At 43.2% G+C, this 23,712-nt stretch overlaps 1 protein-coding gene across 3 annotated transcripts; it reads right to left on the reverse strand.

Annotated features, from left to right (window-relative positions):
* Positions 1–17,250: 17,250 nt before the first annotated feature.
* LOC308038317 (transmembrane protein 14C-like) lies at positions 17,251–23,624 on the reverse strand. 3 transcript variants are annotated; one of them, XM_080340718.1, is made up of 5 exons: positions 23,262–23,624; positions 22,921–23,004; positions 20,869–20,970; positions 18,005–18,092; positions 17,251–17,815 (listed from the first exon to the last, which is right to left on the reverse strand). In XM_080340718.1, exons 1-5 carry the CDS (start codon positions 23,539–23,541, stop codon positions 17,758–17,760), a joined length of 612 nt encoding a protein of 203 aa, XP_080196844.1. In that variant the 5' UTR covers positions 23,542–23,624; the 3' UTR covers positions 17,251–17,757. The 3 variants fall into 3 exon arrangements, with proteins under 3 accessions (XP_080196844.1, XP_080196846.1, XP_080196845.1); XM_080340720.1 differs by lacking the exon at positions 23,262–23,624 and adding an exon at positions 23,244–23,261; XM_080340719.1 differs by lacking the exon at positions 23,262–23,624 and adding an exon at positions 23,154–23,239.
* Between the last annotated feature and the right edge of the window lie 88 nt (positions 23,625–23,712).

Raw genomic sequence — 23,712 nt, forward strand, 5'->3', positions numbered from 1 at the left:
GGTAGAGCTTTGCCATGCCCAATACAGTGGTACAGAAAAATCTTCTTAGTAGGAGAAGAAATATATACCATGTACAATCATTACCTTTTAACCACCCAAGTCCACTGGATTGCCTGAAACAAAACAGAAATTACCCAGGCAGAAACACCTGATCAATATGTGGAGGAAATTCCTGTGCTTTCACAGAAGATGCAAGGGAAGGGGAGAGAGAAGAGAGATGAGAGAAGCAGATTTTGTTGCTTTAGAAAAGGACAACGAAGATGTTCAAAAGAAATGCTAAGTAGGACAAGAAAAGTAGGGAACTTGAAAACAAAACAAAACAAAAAAACCCCACCTCTGCTTACAAGAGATCCCCAAAAGAGACAGCATAAAACAAGCACTGAAGTGTAGAGTTACTTGGGTGACTGGTCTAGCACTTGCTCACTTAATGTTTGCAAGGAGCAAAACTCAGAGCGGTTTTTGTCAGAAACACAGTGTTTGGGGCATCTTGCCTCCCTCCAGAAATTTGCTGTTGATTCAGAGTTTCACAAGTAGCTCTTCCAGTAACCCAAATAGTCATGGAAAAATGCTAAAAGAGTCCTTTCTCCCTTGCCCTCTGACTCTTTTTAATTGCTCACTGGAAACTTTTCACACTATCCATCACACAAGTCCTGTCAAACCTCCCTTCCAAACAAAGACGGGTTCCCTGCAGTTCCCTTAGGAAAGAGACAAGTTCAATGTTTGTTCCCACGGAGCATTTTGGTGACCTTCACTCCCTGAAGTATTCCTCTTCATTTGATCTGCAACCAGCTCGCCTCAACACGAGCGTGTGGGGAAGAGCACAGGAGCTGGAGATAACCTGGCACCTGGTAGCCACTCTCCTCCCTTCCCACCGAAATCAAAACCCAGCTCTTGGCAACAGCAGAGGCTCCTGAGAGGCAAAGAGGTGACCGAGGTTCATAGTCCTTCATTAACAGGTTGTGCAGTGGCAACAGCCTGCTGGCAGCAGTGCATGAGGGCTGTGCAAGGCCTGCGTCACAGAATCACACAGAATGGAATGGAAGGGACCTCTGGAGATAATCTAGTCCAACTCACCTGCTGAAGCAGGTTCACCTAGAGCAGATCGCATAGGAACATGTCCAGGTGGCTTTTGAATGTCTTCAGAGAAGGGAATTCCACAACCTCTCTGGGCAACCTGTTACAGTCCTCTGTCAAGCTCTTGACACCCACCCTTGAGATATTTATAAGCATAAATAAAATGCCCTCTCAGCCTTCTCTTCTCCATCGTCTCCCTGCAGGTAACCATGAGCCCCTGCAGCCGTGGCCCTGACCCATTGTGGCAGCCTTTTAGCCCTCCTGACTGAGGAAAAGCTCATGAAGATCAGAGGTCTTCCAACCCCCTAGCAGATGTATTAGCCCTGCAGCAAAACCCTGTCAGCCCTTCCCTTGGCCATGAAGAAAAAAGTGTGTCTTCCAGGTGGGCAGCTCATAAACACATAATCAACCCTCTCCTGGAGAGAAGCGAGCCCAGAGCATACCAACAACCAAATAAGTGCAGGAGGACAAAAAGAGTCATGGCTAGGGCACAGATAAGGTGCCTGGATGTCTCCTGCTGCCTTTGAGTGGACACTGTGCCAAATCAGCATTTGAGGGCGGTTTTTACTTTTATCCAGGATCGTCTTGCCAGGTTACCCAGCAGACCAGTTGGTGTTTCTGCAAGAGAGCTATGTCTGGAAATTTCGAGCTTTTCTTTCTGATATTTTGGGGAGCAGAAGCTGACCAGATGCCTGTTGGATGCTCAATAGGCACAGTCTTCCCTGTAGGTGGGCACAGCATCACTGCGTGGCCATACCATAGGTCCAACTATTGCTGGCAGCACTGTGAGTACTCAGCACACAAACCTCATCTGTACAACACATGTACAACACGCTCACGGCTTTCCAGAAACCTGGGTGCTGCTGAGGAGACGCTACATCACACACATGGACATCTTTGTACCCAAAATCTTCTACGGAGAAACACGACAGCCCTTAGCGTGCATCTTCTTCCATCTACAGAAAGGCTTGGCTGGCGCTGTTGAATGGCCTTTCTGCATGTCCCTGTATCCATAATTCATCCGGTGTGCAGGCTGTGCTCCAACAGGCTGCTTGTGATGCCTCTTTTCAGCCAAGCTAGTGGGAGCTGTGTTGATCTTTACTTATCACTGACTGCTTCTTCACCTATTCATTACATACATATTAGTGCCTTCTCATTCTGCAGAAATAACTTCTAATGTGCCCATAGGGCTGATGGTGTAAGATGCCACATCACAAAAAACAAGGCATTTCATGTTCACATAATGTCGACTGCTTTTCATCAGCAGGTCTCAAAGCACTTTATAAAGGTCTGGCACCTTTATCTCCAATTCGCATACAGGGACATTGAGGTGCAAGTAGATGGGCCATCTACAGCCAAGCAGTGGGTCCAAGGACAGAAACAATGTCTATTCATTTCAAGTCCAATATTGTATAAACACGGATCCCCAGGTTTGGTTATTGAGCTTGTAAGCCTCTGTTTACCCCTCACTTTCATATACTTTGTGTATGTTACACCTTTTCTCAGTTGCAGAAGCCTCATATTATGCACCTCACTCTTCCCTCCATGGCAAAACAGATGGGAACCAGCTAACAGCAATCCGCTTCTTCTTTCTAGCACACATGTGATTTCTGATCGAAAGCCAGCAGCTTGGTTGGCAGGAAAAGACTGAAAAATATCATTGCAATTAATGTGGAGAAACTTGAAGCTACAACACTATCAGCAGCTCCACAGAATGAGACATAAAAGCGCAAAAAGACTAAGCGATGCTTTGCAAGCCATATGGGTGGTTTTTCTCAGGGACTGCTGGACAGTCTTTAATAGACCAGTTGGATGGGCGAATTCCCATTATTTTAGGGCAAGCTATGGGACAACAGAAAGTCTGCTAGATTGGCATCTCTGGTGGAAAAAGGAAAAGGAAAGGCATTTCAGAAGGTGGATATCAGAACCACAGGGAGTTTAATACTGCTGGGTTAATGCAGACAAAAACCTCTTTAATAGCAGTCTGTCTGGGTTTGGGTTGCAGAACCTCAGTCAGATTCAGAAGCAGAAGATTGAGATCAATACAGAGCAGAGTACCAATTAACATCCCGGGTTTTCAAGAGCATCCTTCATTTGTCCTCTAAAATTTCTTTTGTCTCTGTCACAATTCAATAGACAGTACTGAAATTTCCCTTATAAGTTATGATGCAGGTTGCATCTAGCAGGAGAAGCAACACCATACACATAAGAAATCTGTGATCATCATATATAGAAAAACAACTTGCGAGTTTAAATATATATGGTTCCTTGCCTTACATCAGAGATTTACTTGAGAAACAGACATGATTTGTTAAGAAAATACTTTTTTCATTCTCCTCAGAGATACGTTTTCTTAAAATACAATGTATATCCTTATATATATAATACTATCATGGTAGGGAAAATACAAACAAATTGCCTTTTCTGAAGACAGAAAATGCTTAGATCAGTGTCTTCCTCTGAGAGTCAGGTAGCTGTGGCTCCAAAATCTCTCTTCGTTCCCCTTCCCCCTAAGCACCCTGGAAAACATTTTAAAAGCGAAGTTTCAGCCTGAACATATAACTTCATGACCACAGTTGGTTGTGTTTAGCTGGTTATGTTACCTCGTTCCTTTTATGGGACAGGTCTCCACTGCAGGGCTGAACCGGCCAGCCAAGGGTGAATTTTATCCCTTGCTCCTTTACCACCCTTCCTCCCTTTTTTATTAAATCATTTGCACTTTTATTCCCCGTGGGGAACAGTGGAGAAACACTTCAAAACAACAAGAAGTGACGGCAGCGACCGGTGCACAAGCAGGGCAGGAAGCCCAGCTGCGCCACAAACAGGTGCCACGTGCTTGTGGTCACTGAGGTCCACTTGCCATTTCATCATGGGGAGAGTCTTGCTCAGCAGTCATACCCACCAGCCTGGAAGGTGTGACACAGCTGGCCCAAGACTTGAGCATAACATCAGCCCCTTCCCACCTCTGCAACACCCCCCTCACACCCCCAACTCACAGGGCTGCTGAGGGGATACATTTTGCATAGTCGTGTTTTTTATCTCCCATCTTACAAACATAGAATCATGGAATGGTTGGGTTGGAAGGGACCTTTAAGGGTCATCAAGTCCAACCCTCTTGCCATGGGCAGGGACATCTTTCACTACGTCAAGCTGCTCAAAGCCCCAGTGCAACCTGATCTTGAACACTTCCAATGACGGAACATCCACAACTTCTACAGGCAACCCATACCAGTGTCTCATCACCCTCACTGTAAAAAACTTCTTCATGTCCAACCTAAATCTACCCTCTTTCAGTTTAAAACCATTGTCCCTTGTCTTCTCAGTACAGTCCCTTGTAAAGTCTTTCTCCATCTTTTCTATAAGCCCCCTTTAATACATTGAAAGGCCACAATAAGGTCTCCCTGAAGACTTTCTTTTCCAGGCTGAACAGCCCAAAATCTCTCAGCTCTTCCTCATAGGACAGGTGCTCCAGCCTTCTGACCATTTTAATGTCCCTCCTCTGTACCCTCTCCAACAGGTCCATGTCTTTCTTGTGATGAGGACACCAGAGCTGGACACAGTGCTCCAGGTGGGGTCTCACCAGAGCAGAGGGGCAGAATCGCCTCCTTTGACCTGCTGGCCACGCTCCTTTTGACGCAGCCCAGAGTGTGGTTGACTTTCTGGGCTGCAAGTGCACATTGCCAAGTCATGTCAAATTTTTCATCCAATAATATCCCAAAGTCCTTCTCCACAGGTCTGCTCCCAATCCATCTTCAGTAACAGAGCACTTTGGAGGAGGAAAGCGTGGCTACCTTGAATTAAATGACAGCAAAAAGAGCAAAGAATAATGGCTGGGAGCATTTAGCAACCTGTTCACTGCCAGAAGCACAGCAAAAAATTCACGTAGCTTCATGACTGGATGTTGTAGGATCTTTACACATCCTACCAGACCCTGCTCTAGATAGCTACCTTTCACCACAGCTCCCTTAACAAGCACATCAGTTCAGATCTCTTTGACAGGGTCAGTCTCAGGCACTTTTTTCCCAAAGGAAGTGGGGGACATACCAGCTACAGACAGGTCATGCAACATCAGGCTTCAGGAAGGTGGGAACACTAATTGTTCTGTATTAATGTAATTATTTCAGTTAATTGCTCTGGTGAGAGCAGCCTGCTGCTAGCTGTACCTCCTCCCTGTGATGGGCTGAATCACTGGGTTTATTTTGAATAGGACCCATAAAAATCGATTGCCCTGAGCAGAGGTGGCCGAGGTGACCAGGGTGATGCCCAGGACACTGGTGCACCCCAGGCAGCAGCACAGCACAGCCAGCTCGGGGTACCAAGCCACCCAGACCCCACATATCACTGCCCTGGGAAGGTTTTAAGGCTGACACTTCATCTAGGGAAGCAATTGCCCCTACCTGAGGGTTTGGAGCCACAGCACGCAGGAGCCAATCCATGGCCCACGAGACTTGCATTTGGGGAGAGAGCTCTGCCTCTACAACCCCTCCTCCCCATCACTCAGTGCCCTGCACCATTCCAAGGGGCTTCATTTTGGTGAGAGGGGGCACTTTGCCTGGCTATTTACTTGGCAGGGCTCCAGCTGTGCAGAACCTTACATGCAGCTGTAGTCCTGCTTTACACATCTGGCCAGTCAAAGTCACCAGAAAAGCATAAATGTTCAAAGAGCACAAGACTGATTTTTCTGCAAGCTATCACTTTGCTGCTTCTTCAGGAAAGAGGCTTGTCTACACAAATAAAGGTAATAATTAAAGTGGGTGTGAGGGGGCATAAAGGGGGAGAGGTGAGTAACAATTTCCATTTCCAAATTCAGCCCATTTTGTCCCACAGCCAGATTCCACTTCAGCTACCTTGGGCTGATGTTTGGGGTCAGCCATGGTAACAATGTATATATAGCAATTCAGCTGGAAATAAAAAATATGATCAGACCTTGTGAAAGCGAGCTTATTGGTATTTATTTTTTGTTGAGTGCATGACCTGAACAAAGGCACCTTTACTTTTTTCCCCACATCACATTTTGTTTAAGTTTATAGCACATTACAGGGACTCCACCATGCTGCACCCATCATATCATCTTACAATTCTGAAGAAAGAAATTGTATTTGATTTTGTCTCCTGAATTTCATTTATTGCCAGAGACAGGTTGTTGGTGCTTCTACATTTTGTTGTAGGTTTGTATGAGAAAGGCTTTTGAGATGAGGAACAACGAGGGGTCAAGATTTCTACCCGGAGCGACATTTCTAGAGTATGTTATAATTTATAAAAAGTCACTCCACCCAAAAAGTAGATTGTTTTTGTTTATTGATACAATTTGTAATTCTTGTATTTCAGAAATGTAAAGGAAAACGCTCATCATAGATATCTATTCTGCTCACATGCATTCTGAGAACACAGATCAGTGCGTAGGGAAACAGATGAAGGATTTGGTCAAATGGAACAACAAAGGGAATATTTTCTCTGTGCCCACTTCTCTGAGTGAGCAAGGGACATGGGCTTTTTTTTGGAGTCTGCCTGCCACATAACCAAGACACAGCTATTTTGGCCCAAGTCCAAAGGCGAGGGGCCACAGATTCCCTCCAGCAGGGTCAATGGGGTTTGGCTAGGGGGTCTCAGATTCAGCAGCCTGAGGGAGAAGAGGCCACCACAGCTCCACTTCCCCAGGTCCCAACCGTAGCGTAGCTGAGAATACGTTCCCAGTAGGTACACATACAAACGTAAGTATGTATACATCACATACATACATAGATGCACATGGCCAGCCACACAGACCACACTCAGCATTCATGCAAACACATGCAGCACCAACAGCCTTGTCCTCTTCCTTTCGCAGCCTGATCAGGTTGAACACCTATTAGGGGAAAAAATAGTATATGTATGTATTAACACAATGTGGATCCCTCGAGTAGCTGCCCATAGACACTCAGCCTGACCAGCAGCTGGCACTGGATGCTCTCACCTCCAATTGCCTCCTGTGCAGATACACACAGAGGTCTCCCAGTAGACCCCAGCTGGCCAGGATCCCTTGGGTCACCAGCACCTCCAGCTTCCCAATGTGCAGGACACAAGCACGTCCAGCCCAGACTTATGGCCTAGTTGCCTGACCACTTACCCTTCCAAACAGCTAGTCCAGCTCAATATTTCATTCTCATCACACAGCAAGATATGCACCCAGACTGGCTCCAGTTGCTGACACCATGGATGCTCAGGTACCTATGACCCCTGGACTCACGCCAGCAGCTGGCACTCGCACCCCTACACACAGGCACACACTGACAGGGAGCCCCTCACCCAGGAAAATACGAGTTTAACAAGGAGACATGGCAGACTGCACTGGCCAGGAGCATTCTTGCCAGCCTCTGCTTACCTGTGACCTGTCCCTTTTATCCCATTATCCTTCTATTTTTCAATAATCAATCCTCCCCAGACTACCTCAATCCCTCCCTGTTCTCACTTCTGGTTCCTCTGCATCCCACGATGAGTCCCCTACCCTGGGGCAGGGACCCCTCAGTCTGAGAGGCATCTTGAAGACAGTCCAGGGAGCAGCCAGGCCAGGGAGTTTTTTGGGTTCCCCCACCTTTGTGTCTGGTGATGAGCCTTTTATCGTTTAATCTAACAGGGCAGAGAGACCAAAGGATAAAAAATATGAGGGGAGGGGGAAAGGGATAACATACTCTGGAGATGATACCAATAAAACAGGGAAGAGCTCTTTGGGCTACAGTGATGAAGTTTTCATTGTCTAATGCAGCCTGTAGCAATAAAGTCTGCAGGGTGACAGACCTCTGGGCAAGGATCCATATATCACCAAGCACTTCCATCTCTGCTAGGAGCTGTAGGCCCAACTATGGTTTGATAATAGTAACACTAGAGCAACAGAAGATTATAACCTAGCACTGTAAAATCACTCTTCTTGATATAAATGTGTTGATAATCCTCAAAGCCTATATACAGTCTTTTTTATAACTCTTCCACCAGCAGGAAGACTAACAAAACCTGGTTCCTTGCATTGCACATGCCCTCTTGTGCAATACCTTCCTGTGCCCTCATGTCCCCAGCCAGTTCCCACCAAAATGTTCTGCTCTTTCTCTATCTCCACCCTCTCACCAGGGGACTACACATGGTGTGACTGGTCAAGGGCCATGTGAATGGTGCTTGGAGAGGCTGGCAAATGGCAAACTAACTCTGATCAATTTTCCTTCTGGTCCTCTATTCAGCTAATGATTTTCAAAAATCTTAAAGAAATGAAGCTGCTGAAACTTTTACCCCTCTGAGTAATTCAGATGAAGGTGGCAGAAAGTCCAAAACTTTTGGCAGAAAGGGGAATGGACATGGCATGTCTAAATTAACCTCTGTTCTTTGGGAAAAACAGATAATAAAAAATACTGACTTTCTAAAAGAGCCTAAGAGAATACTCCTCCAAGAAAAAGACATTTAAAACAATTTGGTCCAATCCCTCTATAGGAGATAGGCTGTACAAAGGGAAAGGAAAGGTCCTCTAGCATAGTGAAGACCACAGCTGGTACCTAACAGGCATGAGGGTCTGGAAGAGGTGTAACCAAGGTGTGATGGCACTTGTGTCATTCTCATCTGCAACCCCAAGGCCAGCAAGCTGTGAGTACCCAACGTGCCTTAAAGCTCTGCGATGTCTTTAACTGTGTGGGGGCAAACAGCTGCACTGCCCTTCGCCTGGCTGGGCGTCACACAGAGGGCTCTGCTGTGGGTGCAAACAACTGAGTGCAGTTGGGAACTTCAGTCTAAAATTACCAACAGTTTATCCCGTCAGGCTTGCTCATAAGCCAAAGCCATGCAGAGCCTCATTTCCCATGCAAAGGGGACTCTGGGGGATTAGGAAGATTTCCCGATTGAGAGGAAAAGGAACTTGGTCTGTAAGATCTCGAGATCCCAGCCTGCTCCAGTTTGCACAGCTTCAGTCAGGGTGGCTGGGTGGAGGGTGCCTCAGACAGCCTTGCCTGCAGGGAGAAGATCCTGTAAGTGCATCTCCTTTAAAAAACAATTTTGAGTGGATCAGTGAGTATTAGTTTTCCCAGGCATGGTGATTAAACTAAGCCTGAACAGTATTGCCTCCAGAGGCACCTAAAGAAAAGCTTATTGCTTCAGTTTTCTCCTCTTCCATAAATTTCAGAGCAACCTCAGGAGAAATTAACACAAGAAATGCCTTCTCCTTACATCCTCCTCTGTAGGGAAATACTTCAGTTTCTGAGAGGTTTTTTTTTGGCAAGGTCTGCCAATAGATTTACCACTGGTCACAGTCAGATCTTTCTGTTGGAAAATGAAAAGCTGAAGAAGGAAGGACAGAAACTCAGACGGGTCAGCTGGCACAGCAGACCTCAAGCCAGCAATGCTTAGCTCTGCGACACGTCAGGATAATCTTCTATGAAACCCTTGTCCAGGGCAACATCTTCACAGCTGTTTCATTCTTCCTTTTGTTAGTTAACAACCTGTATTTTAATTTTTCCCTTGCTCCCAAGGATGCCGCACAATCCTATTTCTGCTTAGATTCAGCAGAAACAGGGGCATACCCCATCTTCACAGTTTCTGGATGAAGGGGAAGCACAGCACCCAGCACTAAGCAGGGCATGGCAATACAAGAGTCACTCTACCTCTGGGCAATGCCACAGCTGAATTAAAATTGTCAGATGCATAAGAAACACATGTTTGATAAAGAATGGGAGACTAATTAAGACAGCACGACTCTGAGCAAGCACAAATCTTGCCAGGTGTTGCCATCTTGGATTTCAAACCAAGATGTCAATTAAAGATTTGAATGAGGTCAACTGCAGTGACCCAGCTAAACAAGATGCAATTAATAGAAGGCTGACCTCTCTTACCCTTCTTCCTCCAACCTCCTCTTCTGTGTACACTTACTGCTCCTGGGTCAAAAAAGAAAAATGGAGATTAGCACTAATTGGGTGTTACTTAACAGGGTGGTTTAAATAGTTAGCTCCTCTCTTTCCTACTGCATTTTTAACATACACACCACACCCTGTTTATGGTTGATAGGGAGGGATTTGAATGCTTTTAACATCCTCTTTTAGCACATCTTTTGCTCTGCCCTTGCAGAGAAGCTGTCTAAAGCAAGCCATAGGTTACCACCATCCAATATAACGCCCACATGTAAGGAGTACTCTTGAGGAAAGTCCTGATCCTAAAGGGCATCCTGTGGGATATATTCTGTAAACCAAATATGTCTAACAAAATATACAACTATTTTCTGTCTCCATGCAACACACCATTCCCTAGAGAAGCTGGTACTCTGACAGTTGACAGCTAAGAGGAACAGGAATAATTGCAGGCTGCTGCCACCTCTGTCTCAGAAAGTCTGTAGCCTTTTACCATTGACTATCACAAATATTTGCTTGCTTGACAGTGTGGGAATGTGATACAGATAAATAAGTGTTGTATCGACTGATAAATACCAAAAACATACATAAACAAACAAATTGCTTAAAAAACCTGTAAATAAAACACCTGTGCATTTGTGGTACTGTCTGTCGCTGTGCACACGCGTGAATGTGTGTTGAATGCACACCTGGCTGCAGGAAGGATGTAGTTGAAGCTGAGTTTGAGTTGGCTGGAGAGTCTCTGTGCTGCCTGAGGAGCCAGCTGCTAAACTATCTGGGCTTCACCTAAATAAATGAATTATATAAAAATAAATTATTATAGATGATAATTATAGAAGTTGAACAGAGAGTCATTAATGTTTGGCAAGGACAAGCCAGTAGTCGCATACAGAATAGAAAATGTGGTAGCAGTCCCTCAGCTGATGTAAATGCTGCATGGATGCCAGGTGAGGTAGCATCTGGGAACTGAAGGTGTTGCTGAGTATAGAAAAAAAGCAATGCAGAGTGGAGCATCTATCACCCTGCTGAACACCAGGGATATGTAACTACCCAGAGAACCAGAAAGATCATTTTCACAACAATTTTACAGATTGGGATGCGTGCAAGAAGATTTTAGGTTTGTTGCTCTGTGACCATTGTCATGGTTTGTGGGTCCTTACCCGCATCACAAAAAAAATTCTCCTGCCTCTCAGTTTAGGCTTCAATTTTGTTTTGAAAACAGGACTTGGGTAAGTGGACCCATCTCATTCTTATCTCAGAATATTTCAGGTCTTGTCATGATCCCATAGACCGGCACAAATCTCAGTGGAAAGAAATTTCAGTCCAGAATTTAAAAGCGTTTACTTTGCTCCTGCTGCTTGTCATCTATTTTCTCTCCTCCTGGTGTGTATTTTTCCACCCTGCTGGCTGTGGTGCTGCATACTAATCGAGCAATACTTGGCCCATCCCCAGAGGAAGTTGAGTGCAGGTTTATTGGGGAACAGAGAAGTGAGAAGGAATTTCAGTGTATCAAATAACTCTCCTAATAATTGGATGCCTACAGGTAACAGCAGTTATTTGATTTCGGCCATTTCCTACTGTTATACCACTGCTTGAAGAGCACAACCTCCAAGCAAACGTATCCAACATCCTCTCCCTGACTATATATATGCTGCAGCAGTTTACAAAACTGTAATGCTTGTGTGTTTCTTAGAAGTGCTTAGAGAAGGAAGCCTGTCCTGCTAAATCTCCTCTGCTCATGACTGAACCTGGAGATTTTGTTTCTTGCTGTTAACATGCACATGATAAAGGCTGGGCTGATCTTCCAGTGCAGATAGGAAGCGATTTCTTTCAGGGGGTGCAGGAAGAGTGGCAGGAGGTTTTTATTTTAATTCTTCGGGCGATTATAATCAGCTTCTTAGCAGCACTAGTTTGGGATTGTATAGCATGCTTGGTGAGAGAAGCCTTTTGCCTCACTATCAGTTCTCATTCCTCAGGTCAGTGTAAAGGTAATAAATGAAGCAGGCGCCCATATTCGGCTGAGTGAGCAAAGGAACGTGTTTGGCGTTCCAGGTTAGACAACTACAAGTGGGTAACCCCAAATTAGAAGCAGGTAAGTCGTGTTGATTGTTCTTTATCCTTGCCTCCATCTCTCGGGGCGGGGTGTCTCTCCCCCAGCTGGCGGGTTGCCGGGCGGAGCGGCAGCTGCATCCGAGCAGCGCTGCCGCCCCCTCCCGGCTCTGCGCGCTGCCGAGCCCCGACCAACACTGCCCGTCCCCAGCGCAGGCAGCCACGAACGAACGAACGAACGAACAAGGACGGAAAGGGAGAAAGGGAGGAAGGAGAAAGGGAGGAAGGAAGGAGAAATGAAGGAAAGGGAGGAAGGAAGGAAGGAGAAATGAAGGAAAGGGAGGAAGGAAGGAAGGAGAAATGAAGGAAAGGGAGGAAGGAAGGAAGGAAGGAAGGAAGGAAGGAAGGAGAAATGAAGGAAAGGGAGGAAGGAAGGAGAAAGAAAGGGAGGAAGGAAGGAGAAAGAAAGGGAGGAAGGAGAAAGGGAGGAAGGAAGGAGAAAGAAAGGGAGGAAGGAGAAAGAAAGGGAGGAAGGAGAAAGAAAGGGAGGAAGGAAGGAGAAAGGGAGGGAGGAAGGAAGGAGAAAGGGAGGAAGGAAGGAGAAATGAAGGAAAGGGAGGAAGGAAGGAGAAATGAAAGAAAGGGAGGAAGGAAGGAGAAAGAAAGGGAGGAAGGAAGGAGAAAGAAAGGGAGGAAGGAAGGAGAAAGAAAGGGAGGAAGGGAGGAAAACAAACCAACCCTCGAAACAAAAAAGGACAATATGAAAAAAAAAAAAGAAAATTAAAAAAAGGGAGGGGGGGGGAGGAAAGAGAAAAAAAAAGAAAAAAGGAAAAGGGAAAAGAGGAAAAAAGGCAAAAAAAAAGGGCAAGAAGGAAAAAAGAAAAAAAGGAAAAAAGGAAAAGGGGAAAAGGGAAAGAAAGGAGGTAAAGGGAAAGAAAGGAGGAAAGGGGAAAAGGGAAAGAAAGGAGGAAAAGGGAAAGAAAGGAGGAAAAGGGAAAGAAAGGAGGAAAATGAGAAGAAAAAAAGAGGGAAAAAAGAAGGAAAAATGAAAAAAGACATCAAAGAAAAGAAAAAATTAAAAAAAAAAAAAGGAAAAGAGAGAGGGTGTTCTTCATTGAAGGGGTGGTCAAGCACTGGAACAAGCTCCCAGGGATGTGGTCATGGCCCTAAGCTTGTCAGCGTTCAATATGCATTTGTATAATACAATGCTCTTAGATACATGGTTTCACTTTTAGGTTGTCCTGTGTGGAGTCAGGCGTGGGACTTGGTGATCGTCATGGGTCCCTTCCAACTCAGGATATTGATCCCAAGTATTACTACTAAAACTCAATTCAACTTGGTTGTAGTACTTGCAGGACAGGATCTAAAAATACTATGCAAATGCTAACATCTAATGAAATGAAAGGAGGGAAATAGATGTTTGTCCTACCATAATTTTTCTCATTAGGTATTTTTTTAAAGAGTATTAAATTAAAACAAGGTCAGACTGTATTGACTATCAGCAATAAAACAGTGTCAGACCTACCAATTCTTGCTTCTGGGGTGAGGAACATGTTATGCCACGCACTATACAAGACAGCAACGTAGAAGACAGACAAGGAAAAGATACAGAGAACATTATTTCAGTTTCACAGGTTCAGAAGAGAGGCACAAGAAGACTAAAAAAACATCTGAAATCCCTTGTGTATTGGACTGAGCTGGGGACATGGCACAAAACCACACGCATTTTCACCTGCTCCAGCACAGTATTTCAAGGACACAGGAGAGGAGATGTTGCATCAATATTGGCACAGGGACATCTGGACACATTTTGCCACTTTTACATGTAGGGATTCTGGAGGAACAAAGACTTGCCTCCTTCTGTCATAACTGCCTGGAGGTGCTTCTGACCCTTTCCTCCCCTCCCCTTTTTCCAGGTGATTAAACTGTGCAGCCAGAAAGCATGACTATAACGCCAAGAAGCCAGCAATTTAACACCACAGAAGGATAATTGTGTAAGACTTCAGGCCATATTAGTTTCAGCACAGACTGACCCTCACCCAGGGATGACAAAGCGCCAACAGCTCCAAGCACAATGACTGACAGAACTGGGACATGGCAAATTGCACTTTCGAAGCCTGCTGCAGAAAAAGAGCTGGGGTTAAAACTTTGCATTAAAACCAGTCACATACTATATTCTTAGAACAAGGGATAAAGTAGGACAGCACACGACTAAGTTACCTTCTAAATCATTTCACTTGAAACGTTTTCCATCTTCCTCTTATTCTCCTTTTCTAGTCTGTAAAAGACAGTTGTCTGTACAACTAGTGTAGCGTTACTTCTATTTTTACACTGTACTACAGATTTGTACTCAATTAAAGAGACTTTGCTACCTGCCAATATCACGTTGATTGAAAGAACAGCTTTGGGTGTGACATCTGTCATGAGTGAGGGAAAAGACTGCTCTTCCTCCCCTCAACTCAGTGCTGCAATTGAACTGCAGCCCATTATTGCTGTATTAGAGGTCTCAGTGTTGCACCTGTAAAGATGTAACACACAACCAGGCACTCAACTGTACAAGATTTTGAGCTCCCCAGATCTTCGCTCACACCTCCACTTACTGGGTGGTTTGTAACATTCCCAGCCTGTATGTGCCTGGTGCTGACCCAGTGCAAGCAACCAGGAGGCCATAAGATCCTGAATGGGAAAGGATCTAAGGTTAGCCTGAAGTAAACATATAGCACAGGGGAAATTTAGGTTGTACCATGAGTTTTCCACCTGGGCAGAAGGCAACCCGAGTTTTATTTCTCAGCTTCAGGACCATTGTTGTATTTTTGCCAGTTACTATTTAGCTTTAAAAGGTGACCAAAACAAACCAGTTGTTCCAGTTCCCACAGGTCTCAGGAACTTCGCACTCTCTTCTCTGCTGCGGTGTGGCTTCCACAGGCAATACCCCCCAACTGTGAGGTACCCCATGGCCTGAGGCACAGAGCCATCTCCTGGGAAGGGAGCTTGAACCACACCAGAGTGGGACCTGAAGGGAGCCCAACATCTCTCACTTTCAGGACTTAGGGTAACCAACCACTCTCACAAAGACAGATATGCTCATAGATCCCCCTTAGAAAGTCTACTTGGAAGCTCCTACTTTCAAGAGATCATTTATCTCCCTAAGTAAATAGGAAATTCCTTCCTCTAGTCTTGAGTGAGCCTCTCAAGAGAGGGCTGAAATACTTGACATTTCCTATCGCCACCCACCAGGCACTGCAGATGTGACAGCAACACACAGAATATACACCTTGGGTCTTCACTCTGGGAAATGGGGCTTCGATAACCCAAACTCTCTTCTTCTGTCATTACTATATCGTATTTGATTTCTGGAGGCAAGATTGAACTCCAGGTCATTGAATTTTGGTGACCCAATCTGCATATTGTAAAACTAGTTTTCTGTTTCTGTGCCTCATTAAAAATAAAAAAATCAGTACTCATTTCAGCTCATGCTGACAGCTGATACTATAAGTAATATTAAACTAACATTTTTTATTTTCAAAGTGTGCTTTGAACAGCCTTAATTTAAGAATTACTTTAATAGTTCATTTCCTAAAAATAACTAAATCACTCTTTCCAAACATTTTGTCCATACAAAAGCTGACTCACAGCATGAAGCTTCACTGAAGCCATGGCATGGCCACAGTGAGTTCAATGCAAAAGCAATAATCTCAATTTACATAGAGACCACCCTCAGTGAAAAAACAAAACAAATCACCAAAACCTACATAATAAAAATAGGAAAGAAAACTTTTGGGATTATCTAAAAAGCAGCCTACAAGCACAGCCAGTCTGCAGAAAGGACATTAATGTCTTTAATTCTTGAATGGCTCTAGAAAATTTTATAGCAGGGATGAAATATTCTATTAAATTACATAGGGTGATTTAAAATATGTAAAGGTAAATACAAAACTTCTGTTGTATTTTGCCTACAGCATGGTCAAAAGAGACTATGATCTAACCGATACTAGAATTTCAAACATGCTTTTACATGTTTTCAGTGTTGCTCCCTGCAGATCCATCCTGTACAGATCAGGTTACTTACGGATTTAGTTCCTGGAAACAATAGAGGTTACAATAAGAATTATGTTCAAAAACCTGGAATTTTATAACTTTTGCTAAGGGAACTAGTAACGCACAGCACAATTGGCCCAACATCTATAGATCTGCTTGTAATTATTACTTTCTACCATAACAACTTTCAATCTACTACGATATGGGTTTCCATTGGTTCATGACAATGGAAATGTCACTCTGGCTCAATCTTGTTAAATGGAATCTTCAGAACAGGAAATACAAGCTTTGAAGTGACCAATAAAATGGAGCAACTACGTAGTTTAGTATTTGCTTTAGGTAGTTTCAGAAAATTGTTACAAATTTCTTTAAGCACTACAAAACTGGAAGTAGCGTGCCTAAGATGTAAGTTAATTTAAACCTGCTTTGCTGTAATTACGTTATGCAGTTGACAAAGTTTTGATATAATCAATGGTAGAGAGGTCCCAGAGTAAAGTCTTAAATAGTCGCACATATCACTATAAAATACAAGTTACACACTGTAAGAACACTAGTATACCAATAATCATATAGAATTAAGAATAAGTTGAGAAAGGATTTTCTTTCACACATTTCTTGCCTTTTCCTTCCATCACGGTGCTAAGCCCAGGTTAGCTGTGCCTGCACTAACAGAGCTGGGAGAGTCTATCACAGGAGAAGCGATCAAGATTGGCGTGTCAACAAAGACACCAGATGTCACTTATGCCTCTTCCACACTTCAGTCCTCAGGTACCACAGCAGAACCGGGAACTCTCCTGAGTCCAAGGCTTTCTAGTGAAGACAGATTTGAAGAGGCACAGCCACTTCCCTAAGTGATAAAAATAAAATGCTGATACATTCTATTGTCAAGTAAGCCTGTAATATCAGAATTACATAGCGTTGATCTTAAGCTTTATTATTCTAGTTATACAGTCCTTTGGTCAGACCACATTCAACTCTTCATTTAGCCTAGCACAGTTCTTGCTTAATTAACCCACAAACTAATTTCCCTTCCAACAACTGTTTTAATGCAGTGTTAATGAATTTAATCTTCTGCCCTCCATTTAAAAAGTGACTTTTAAATATCATTAAAAGACAGTACTTTAATACTAACAGTTCATTGTAAAGACTTCCACGGAGAATAAAATAAGAAGGTTCAAAATAAAAAAAATCCCCTACCCCCATACACAGAGGAAGGATATAAAAACATGCCAAATAAAGGTTTGTAGCAGATTTTATTTGTAGAAAAGCAACATTTTAGCATCACTTCACAATAAAAATGTAAGATCTGTTTGGTGTTATACAGACATGGTGTATCAACTCAGAATGCAACAGGTAAAGCATACTGTAATACTCAGTATGAAAGGTATGAGATACACTTGTATTTAGCCAATTACTCCTGGTGCTTCTTTGTGGATACTTTCTTAATTACAGGTCCTCTCTGCTTCATGCACATCTGCAGCGTATTTTGGCATAAAAAAACCTGAAAGTGTTAAAATACACTGAAATGCGTCTGGAAAAATCAAATTCAGGACCAGTTTCTCACTACACAATAATAGCTCTACCAGATCATTGAAACAAATCTGTCCCATCATGCTACTCCTCCTTATATAAAAAAAGGAACAAAATTGTCATAATATAGAAAATTGTTCCATCTTGCTTCTGCATTCACACAGATCTATCATCAGTTTTCCTTATTCAGATATTATGCTGTAAAATGAAGTTATTTATCGTGGGGCTTTTCCATCATCTTCAGTGCTAATCTTCCAACCATTAGCAAACTGTATAAGAGGGAAAAACAGAGAATTATAATTACAATAATAATTATTTTTCAAATAATTTTCAAATGTTTCCCATGTGCAGGGAAACTAAAAAGATGCACAAAACATGATTCACTTCATCTCAGTTTAATTAAGCAAATAAGAAAACACACATAGGAGGTTAAAAAAGAAAAGTATATAATGTTGTACCTGACACCAGCAATTAGCCCTGCAGGCATGAACTTTCCAGAGTTGTAAAATCTTGTTCCCATGACAGCAGTCAGTGTTCCAGATGTAACTTAAATGAGACATTATACAGTCCGGTCAGCAGAGATGCATGTGTGTGAGAGAAATGCTACAACTCAAAACTAACAGAACAGAGAGAAATAGTAGCATCAAGTAAAAAGTGAAACAGGGTTATTTCACGTGATGGACAAAAAGAGCCAATAAATTGTGTAAACTTTGGAATGCCTCAGTTTGTGAAGCATAAACATTCTGAACCAAGTTCTAACAGTCAGTGCAGTCTATATGCTTCTGCACACACTCCTTAGCCTTCTTCGTCAGAATGTGCTGCTTTGGAGACTGGAAACAATCTGTGCTATACTGCTCTGGAACACACTCCTTCCGTGTGAACAGGCAAATCAATAAATCTGTGCACATAACTCCCCTGCTCCGCATAAAAGGAAGAGAGCATTTTCGTGTCTAACTTGTTCTGAGAATTAACTAAATAATGCTTGCAAAAGACTTCCAAAGGGAAGAGTACTATGTAAGTGCTAAGCCTTACTAATCCATTTCATAGAATCATAGAATAATTTTGGTTGGAAGAGACCCTCAAGATCAATGAGTCCAACCGTAACCTAAATCTAGCATTAAACCACGTCCCTAAAATTTCAGCCCTCCACCACCTTCCACTATGATCAGAGAGTTAAAGCTACCAACCCTGACCACTCGACGCAGAGACAAGACCCAGGTAGCTTCACTGAGCCAGTAAAACAGAAAGGGCAATCAATCCCTGGAAAGATGGAATACCAAGAAAGCTATATGGAAAACATGCTGATTAAATCCTCAGACTTAGCATGCATATGCTACTCAGTGGTAACAGCTACACATTGCCATGTTGTACCAACCACTCATCTTCTATCACTGTTCCTATGTCACAGCTGTTCCTGCAGGACCCAACTCATCTTCAATCCTAGCCACAGCATCCTTCCTCCCTAATACCACCCTAAATACTGTCCTTGATGTCTAATAGTCTCTTACAAGAAGATATGTAAAGGACCAGGCCCATAGTCTAACACGCAAGAAAGAACTACTACAGTGTTCATGTACCTCAAGTTCTAATCAGTAGCCAGTCTTCAAAATATGCACATAAGTAATTTTGTCTAAACTAGAGCACACCTTTTCCAAAAACTTTAAAGCATGAAGGGGAGGAGGAAAAGACTCCCTATGCTACTGAATAATAGAAAGGCACCTGTCTTTTGCATTTGGGAAAATACTTTGTCTCCTGTTAAGCTTCCCATATTTGCAGTTTATTCCAGTTATTTAGGCTTGAACACGCCCAACTTTTGACCCATCCCTTAGATGTGGAAGTGGACTGCACTGTAGACAATGCTGAAGTGGAAAGAAACACTGGGCCTTCCCCTTTCACTTCTGACTTTCACATATCAATGAGCTAGATGCTATGTCACTGCTTCAGGGAACAAACGCTAGTCAGTGGCAGCTCTTTAAGCACTGCCTAAGCAGTAACCCACCACAAATAACTTCTCAAAGTCAGGGAGAAGGGAAGCTCCACTTCTGAGAAGAAGGAAGAAGATACCGCATTACTGAAGCTTGCTTCTCTGTTGAATCTCCCCAGGCGTACAACACCTTTGTAATTCCACATTTTTGCCACATATAAAAAAAATAAGCCAATCACAGTCTTTTACCACTTTCAGCAATAATAAAATAACCTGCTAGGGTGTGGGCAGTCTGCACAGGAATCACTCTTTCTGAACTGCTCCAGTCTCCTGCAAGATGCTGAAGGTAGGATCCAGGCGAAAAGAGGACACACAGAGGTCAGACATCTATTTACTAGCACTTCCCTTGCACTATGATCACTCAAACACATCAGTACAAGACTGATGCATGATGGCAGCCACCAACGTCTTCTACAGATCAAGAACAGAAAGGAGAGGATACTGCTCACACAGATACTGGGCAAAGGATTACGCAAAACACACGCTCACAAGTATCTGAGATACAGCAGCCTAAGAAGTGTCAGGCATCAGCTGAGCTGCAGGAATTATCTATGTGTATTTTCTTAGCCCACTTCAACTGCAAAGTACCTCTGCTTATTAGTGAATGAGAAAAGTTCAAATCCTCTTATTTTGCAACTGGAATGAGCTTTAGGCATGCACAGGTTAAAGGCGTAGGTGATAACTACCCTAACTTTATTGCAACCCTGAGCTCTATATGGTAAACGGCAGAAAGACAAAAATTGCATTTTGGAGATTCACAGCATACAAGCTTTTAAACACAAAATACTTATTAGATTGTTTTGCTGAAGGATGTAAAATAACGGTGTTTGGTTTGATTTTTTTTTTTAGCCACATAAATTTCACCTCATCCTAGCACACATTTTCCTTCACAACCCGTAGGTTTTTCAGTGTTCAGAAGACAAACTCTAATGATTAAAAACCCAATATTTTCCTCTTCTGTTGTAGAAGAGGAACAAAAATGTAAGTTTGAACTAGCACCCAAAACACTTTATACTTCTTACAAAAGGGACGAAGGAATGTAGTGAGAAGTCACTGAGTAAGACACACCAAGACAAGCAGATTTTAATATGCATTCTCAATACAGTCTTTAAAATAATAATTAAGTAATGCTAACAGTTCGCACTCCAGTGAGAGTTATGGAGTTTGGACACTAATGGAGATTTTTCACTAAACACAAGTTTAAAGATTGGACTGAAACTAGACATATAACGCTGTCAATTTAACTCTTCTGCAAAGACTTTTAGGTACTTATTTTGAGTATCCAGTTATTTTAGGGTAAATACAACTCCTCCTCATTAAAAATTTTAAGCTACTTACTCAGAGAAATCCAAACATTATTTGGATCCTGTGAGAGCTGATAGGCACCCAGTCCAGCCAAACTCCCAAAGAAAAGGCCAGCAGCTAATGATGGGACACTACCTGAGCAAGTGAAAGATAATGCATTTATTAGAAGCTCAGAAATAAACTTGTTCATCATTTTACCTGTTTTGTAAAACACTAACAAAAAAAAAGATGGGCATTCATTATTATTAAACAGATTAGAGAGGTTTTTTTCTTTTAAGATATTAAGACCATACTGCTCTGCACGAAGAAACATGTTAAAATACTCTTGCATAAGATATAAATAGCATTAGCATTTAATTCTTTAGCGGCAAAGCCATTAATATATTTATGAGGAAAAGAACAGTGAGAAAAGCAAAAGAATTTCTGTTTTCTTCGTGCAAACTGAAGCATGCTGTTTCAACACAGTAATATGAGAGAGGCAGTAGATGGATTAAATAATAATGGTTTAAGATCGGAGAAAAAGGACATATGAACTGAACTGTGTAGGAGGGCACTTGGATAAATTATAAGTTGCCAAAGACAACAGCGAAGTCAAATAAGAGAGGCTGTATCTCATACGTATATTTGAGATCTGATCCAAAGGTAACTGAATACTTTGTCAGAAGATTTCCTGGACTCATCCAGGAAAAGACGCACACTCTTGTAAGCAGCCGTTCTGCACGGAATACTGTTTAGCAGTCAACATGTGGTAGGCAGAATTCTTTCCACAAGTTTGGGAGGCCACAAATGGTCACCATATTCTTGAATTTAAAGCATTGTTTAGGCAGCTATGGCACATACACTTACTAGGGACCACCACATACACATACTAGGGACCACCACACCACTTCTGGCTCAGGAAGTTCCTGAGTCTCAAAACTGTGGGTCCCAGACAACAAAATTTAATAAATCACTCTTTGCTTCCCAAGGCATCTACTGTTAACCACTGTCTGTGTGGGCAAATAGACCTGGTTGTATAAGAACAGATCACCACCTTAGCTTTATGGATGAAAGTTCTGTTTTCTTTTGGTTTCTCCAAATTATTAGTAGGGGTACAACAGCTTTTTTTTTTGTTTTTTCTTTTAAAATTTCCCTACAAATCACCATACAAGTTTCTGTTCCCCCTTCAAAAACCCTGTGACCTCAATTCTCCTGACTCAGCATGACCATGTCCTCCCCTCTGGGACCAGAGGATAAGAAAAGTACCCACCATTTCATAGTGACCATAGAGAAATGCAGGTGGGATTAATAACTTATTGTCCCACCACTCACAACCCAAAGGATAAATCAAAGTAGAAGAAAGCAGACTAGAATAGGCATTAACATCCATGTACTCAAACACACTGGTAAGATTCTTACAGACTTCAGCAATGCACCTTCATATTGCAAACACTAGGATGGCTTAGAGACTTTCAAAGTAGAAAGAGATAATATTGCAGTAGGGTTGAGTCCACAGTTCTGTCTGGAGGAAGGCAAACTCAGAAAAAGGTCAGGAAATGAAAGCAGTGGGCCAGAAGGGAAGTTTATGAGTAAAGAGCCCAGAAAAGGAGCAAGCTTAAGGACTGATTGGCACTGCTCAGCTCTACTTGCAGAAAGGAACCTTCTGAAAACTCTGTGCAGCTTGCAGTATACTGTTATCATCAAACATTAAAATAAGAATAAAACTCTAAGGAAAAAAAAGTGGTGATCCGTGCCATTTGAAGATACAGAACACTTATAGAAGGTTTACATTTCAAATAGCAGAGGAAAAACCTTTCTGAAGCAAACTTATGTCAGTTCACCTAAAGCGCACAAAGCAGAGGCAGGATACCAGCATGGACCAGAAAGCAGATTATGGGTTTATCAGCCTAAAGCACTAGCTCAACCCAAAAAGCACCACACCCCAACAGCACCAAGTTAGTAGCTCATGGCACAAACTGATAAACTTTACATCTGCCTCTCTCCTTCGAGATAAGCGGCTTTCGTGAAAACCGCCCAGTCCACGCCAAGTTATTGGGGGGTAACAAGGGAGTGAAGAAGAGTGAAAGAGACCTTCGCACACCGTACCTGCTTTTGCATAGCCAACAAGCCCTCCTGATGCCACCAGGGCGGCGTAGCCAAAGCCGAGCCAGTCCACGGCCATGCTGAAAACTGAAAGACAAATTGGAGTGAGGGCTGGTATCTTTTAATTTTCTAGGAAAAAATAAAAAAAAAGGGGCATTACGCCGCGTGTGTGTGTGTGGGGGGGGGGGGGGGGGGGGGTCCAAGATCAAGGCCTGCCTAAAGCCTAAGCCCTATACCCCGTCCGAGCGATGAAAATCGCTATGTTGTGAATACAGCCCTGGGGGCGGCGGGGCGGAGTTTGGGCTCAGCCCCGACGGGGAGCGTACACGCACACCGGCGCTCACCTCTCCAGCGGCCCCGCTCCACAGCAGCCCGGGGCGGAGCAGCCTGCGGAAGGGGAGGTGAAGGAGACACGTACCGCCCAAAGCTTCCCTCTTCCGGCCCGTCTGAAGGAAAGACCCAAAAAAAAAGTAAAAGGAAAAAAAAATAGGCAGCAAGCCTGGGTGCCTGAAAATGCGAAGGTTTTGCGTGGTTGTTCAGTGGGGTGTCGAAGCTGCCTTGTAGCTGCCTTCGTGTGCACCGTGTCCGTACTAGTCCTGACAATTTGGGGCTGGCTTTTGGCATGGTGTGAGCTACCACTGTTGGCAGCCCACAGGCTGCTTCTAGCTTCAATCAGTAATAGCCCTTTCACGGAAGATGTAGAAGGTTTCTGTAGTTTTAAATTATAAACACAGCTAGAGCAACAGAAAACGAAGTCTGCTGAAAAAAAAATTAGGCAACAGTGGGAGATAGTAA

The sequence above is a fragment of the Nesoenas mayeri genome, assembly GCF_963082525.1.
Source record: "Nesoenas mayeri genome assembly, chromosome: 2".
In the NCBI taxonomy this organism is placed as follows: Eukaryota; Metazoa; Chordata; class Aves; order Columbiformes; family Columbidae; genus Nesoenas; species Nesoenas mayeri.

What these genes read in the sequence shown, in the direction of transcription:
- LOC308038317 (XM_080340718.1), bottom strand. Translation starts at nt 23,541, where the DNA reads ATGCCAAAAGCCAGCCCCAAATTGTCAGGACTAGTACGGACACGGTGC. An exon ending in TAATGTTTGGATTTCTCTGA is followed by an intron (nt 18,093 to 20,868) that starts GTAAGTAGCTTA and finishes GTCTCATTTAAG; the next exon opens with TTACATCTGGAACACTGACT. An exon ending in GGGCTAATTGCTGGTGTCAG is followed by an intron (nt 17,816 to 18,004) that starts GTACAACATTAT and finishes CCTCTTATACAG; the next exon opens with TTTGCTAATGGTTGGAAGAT.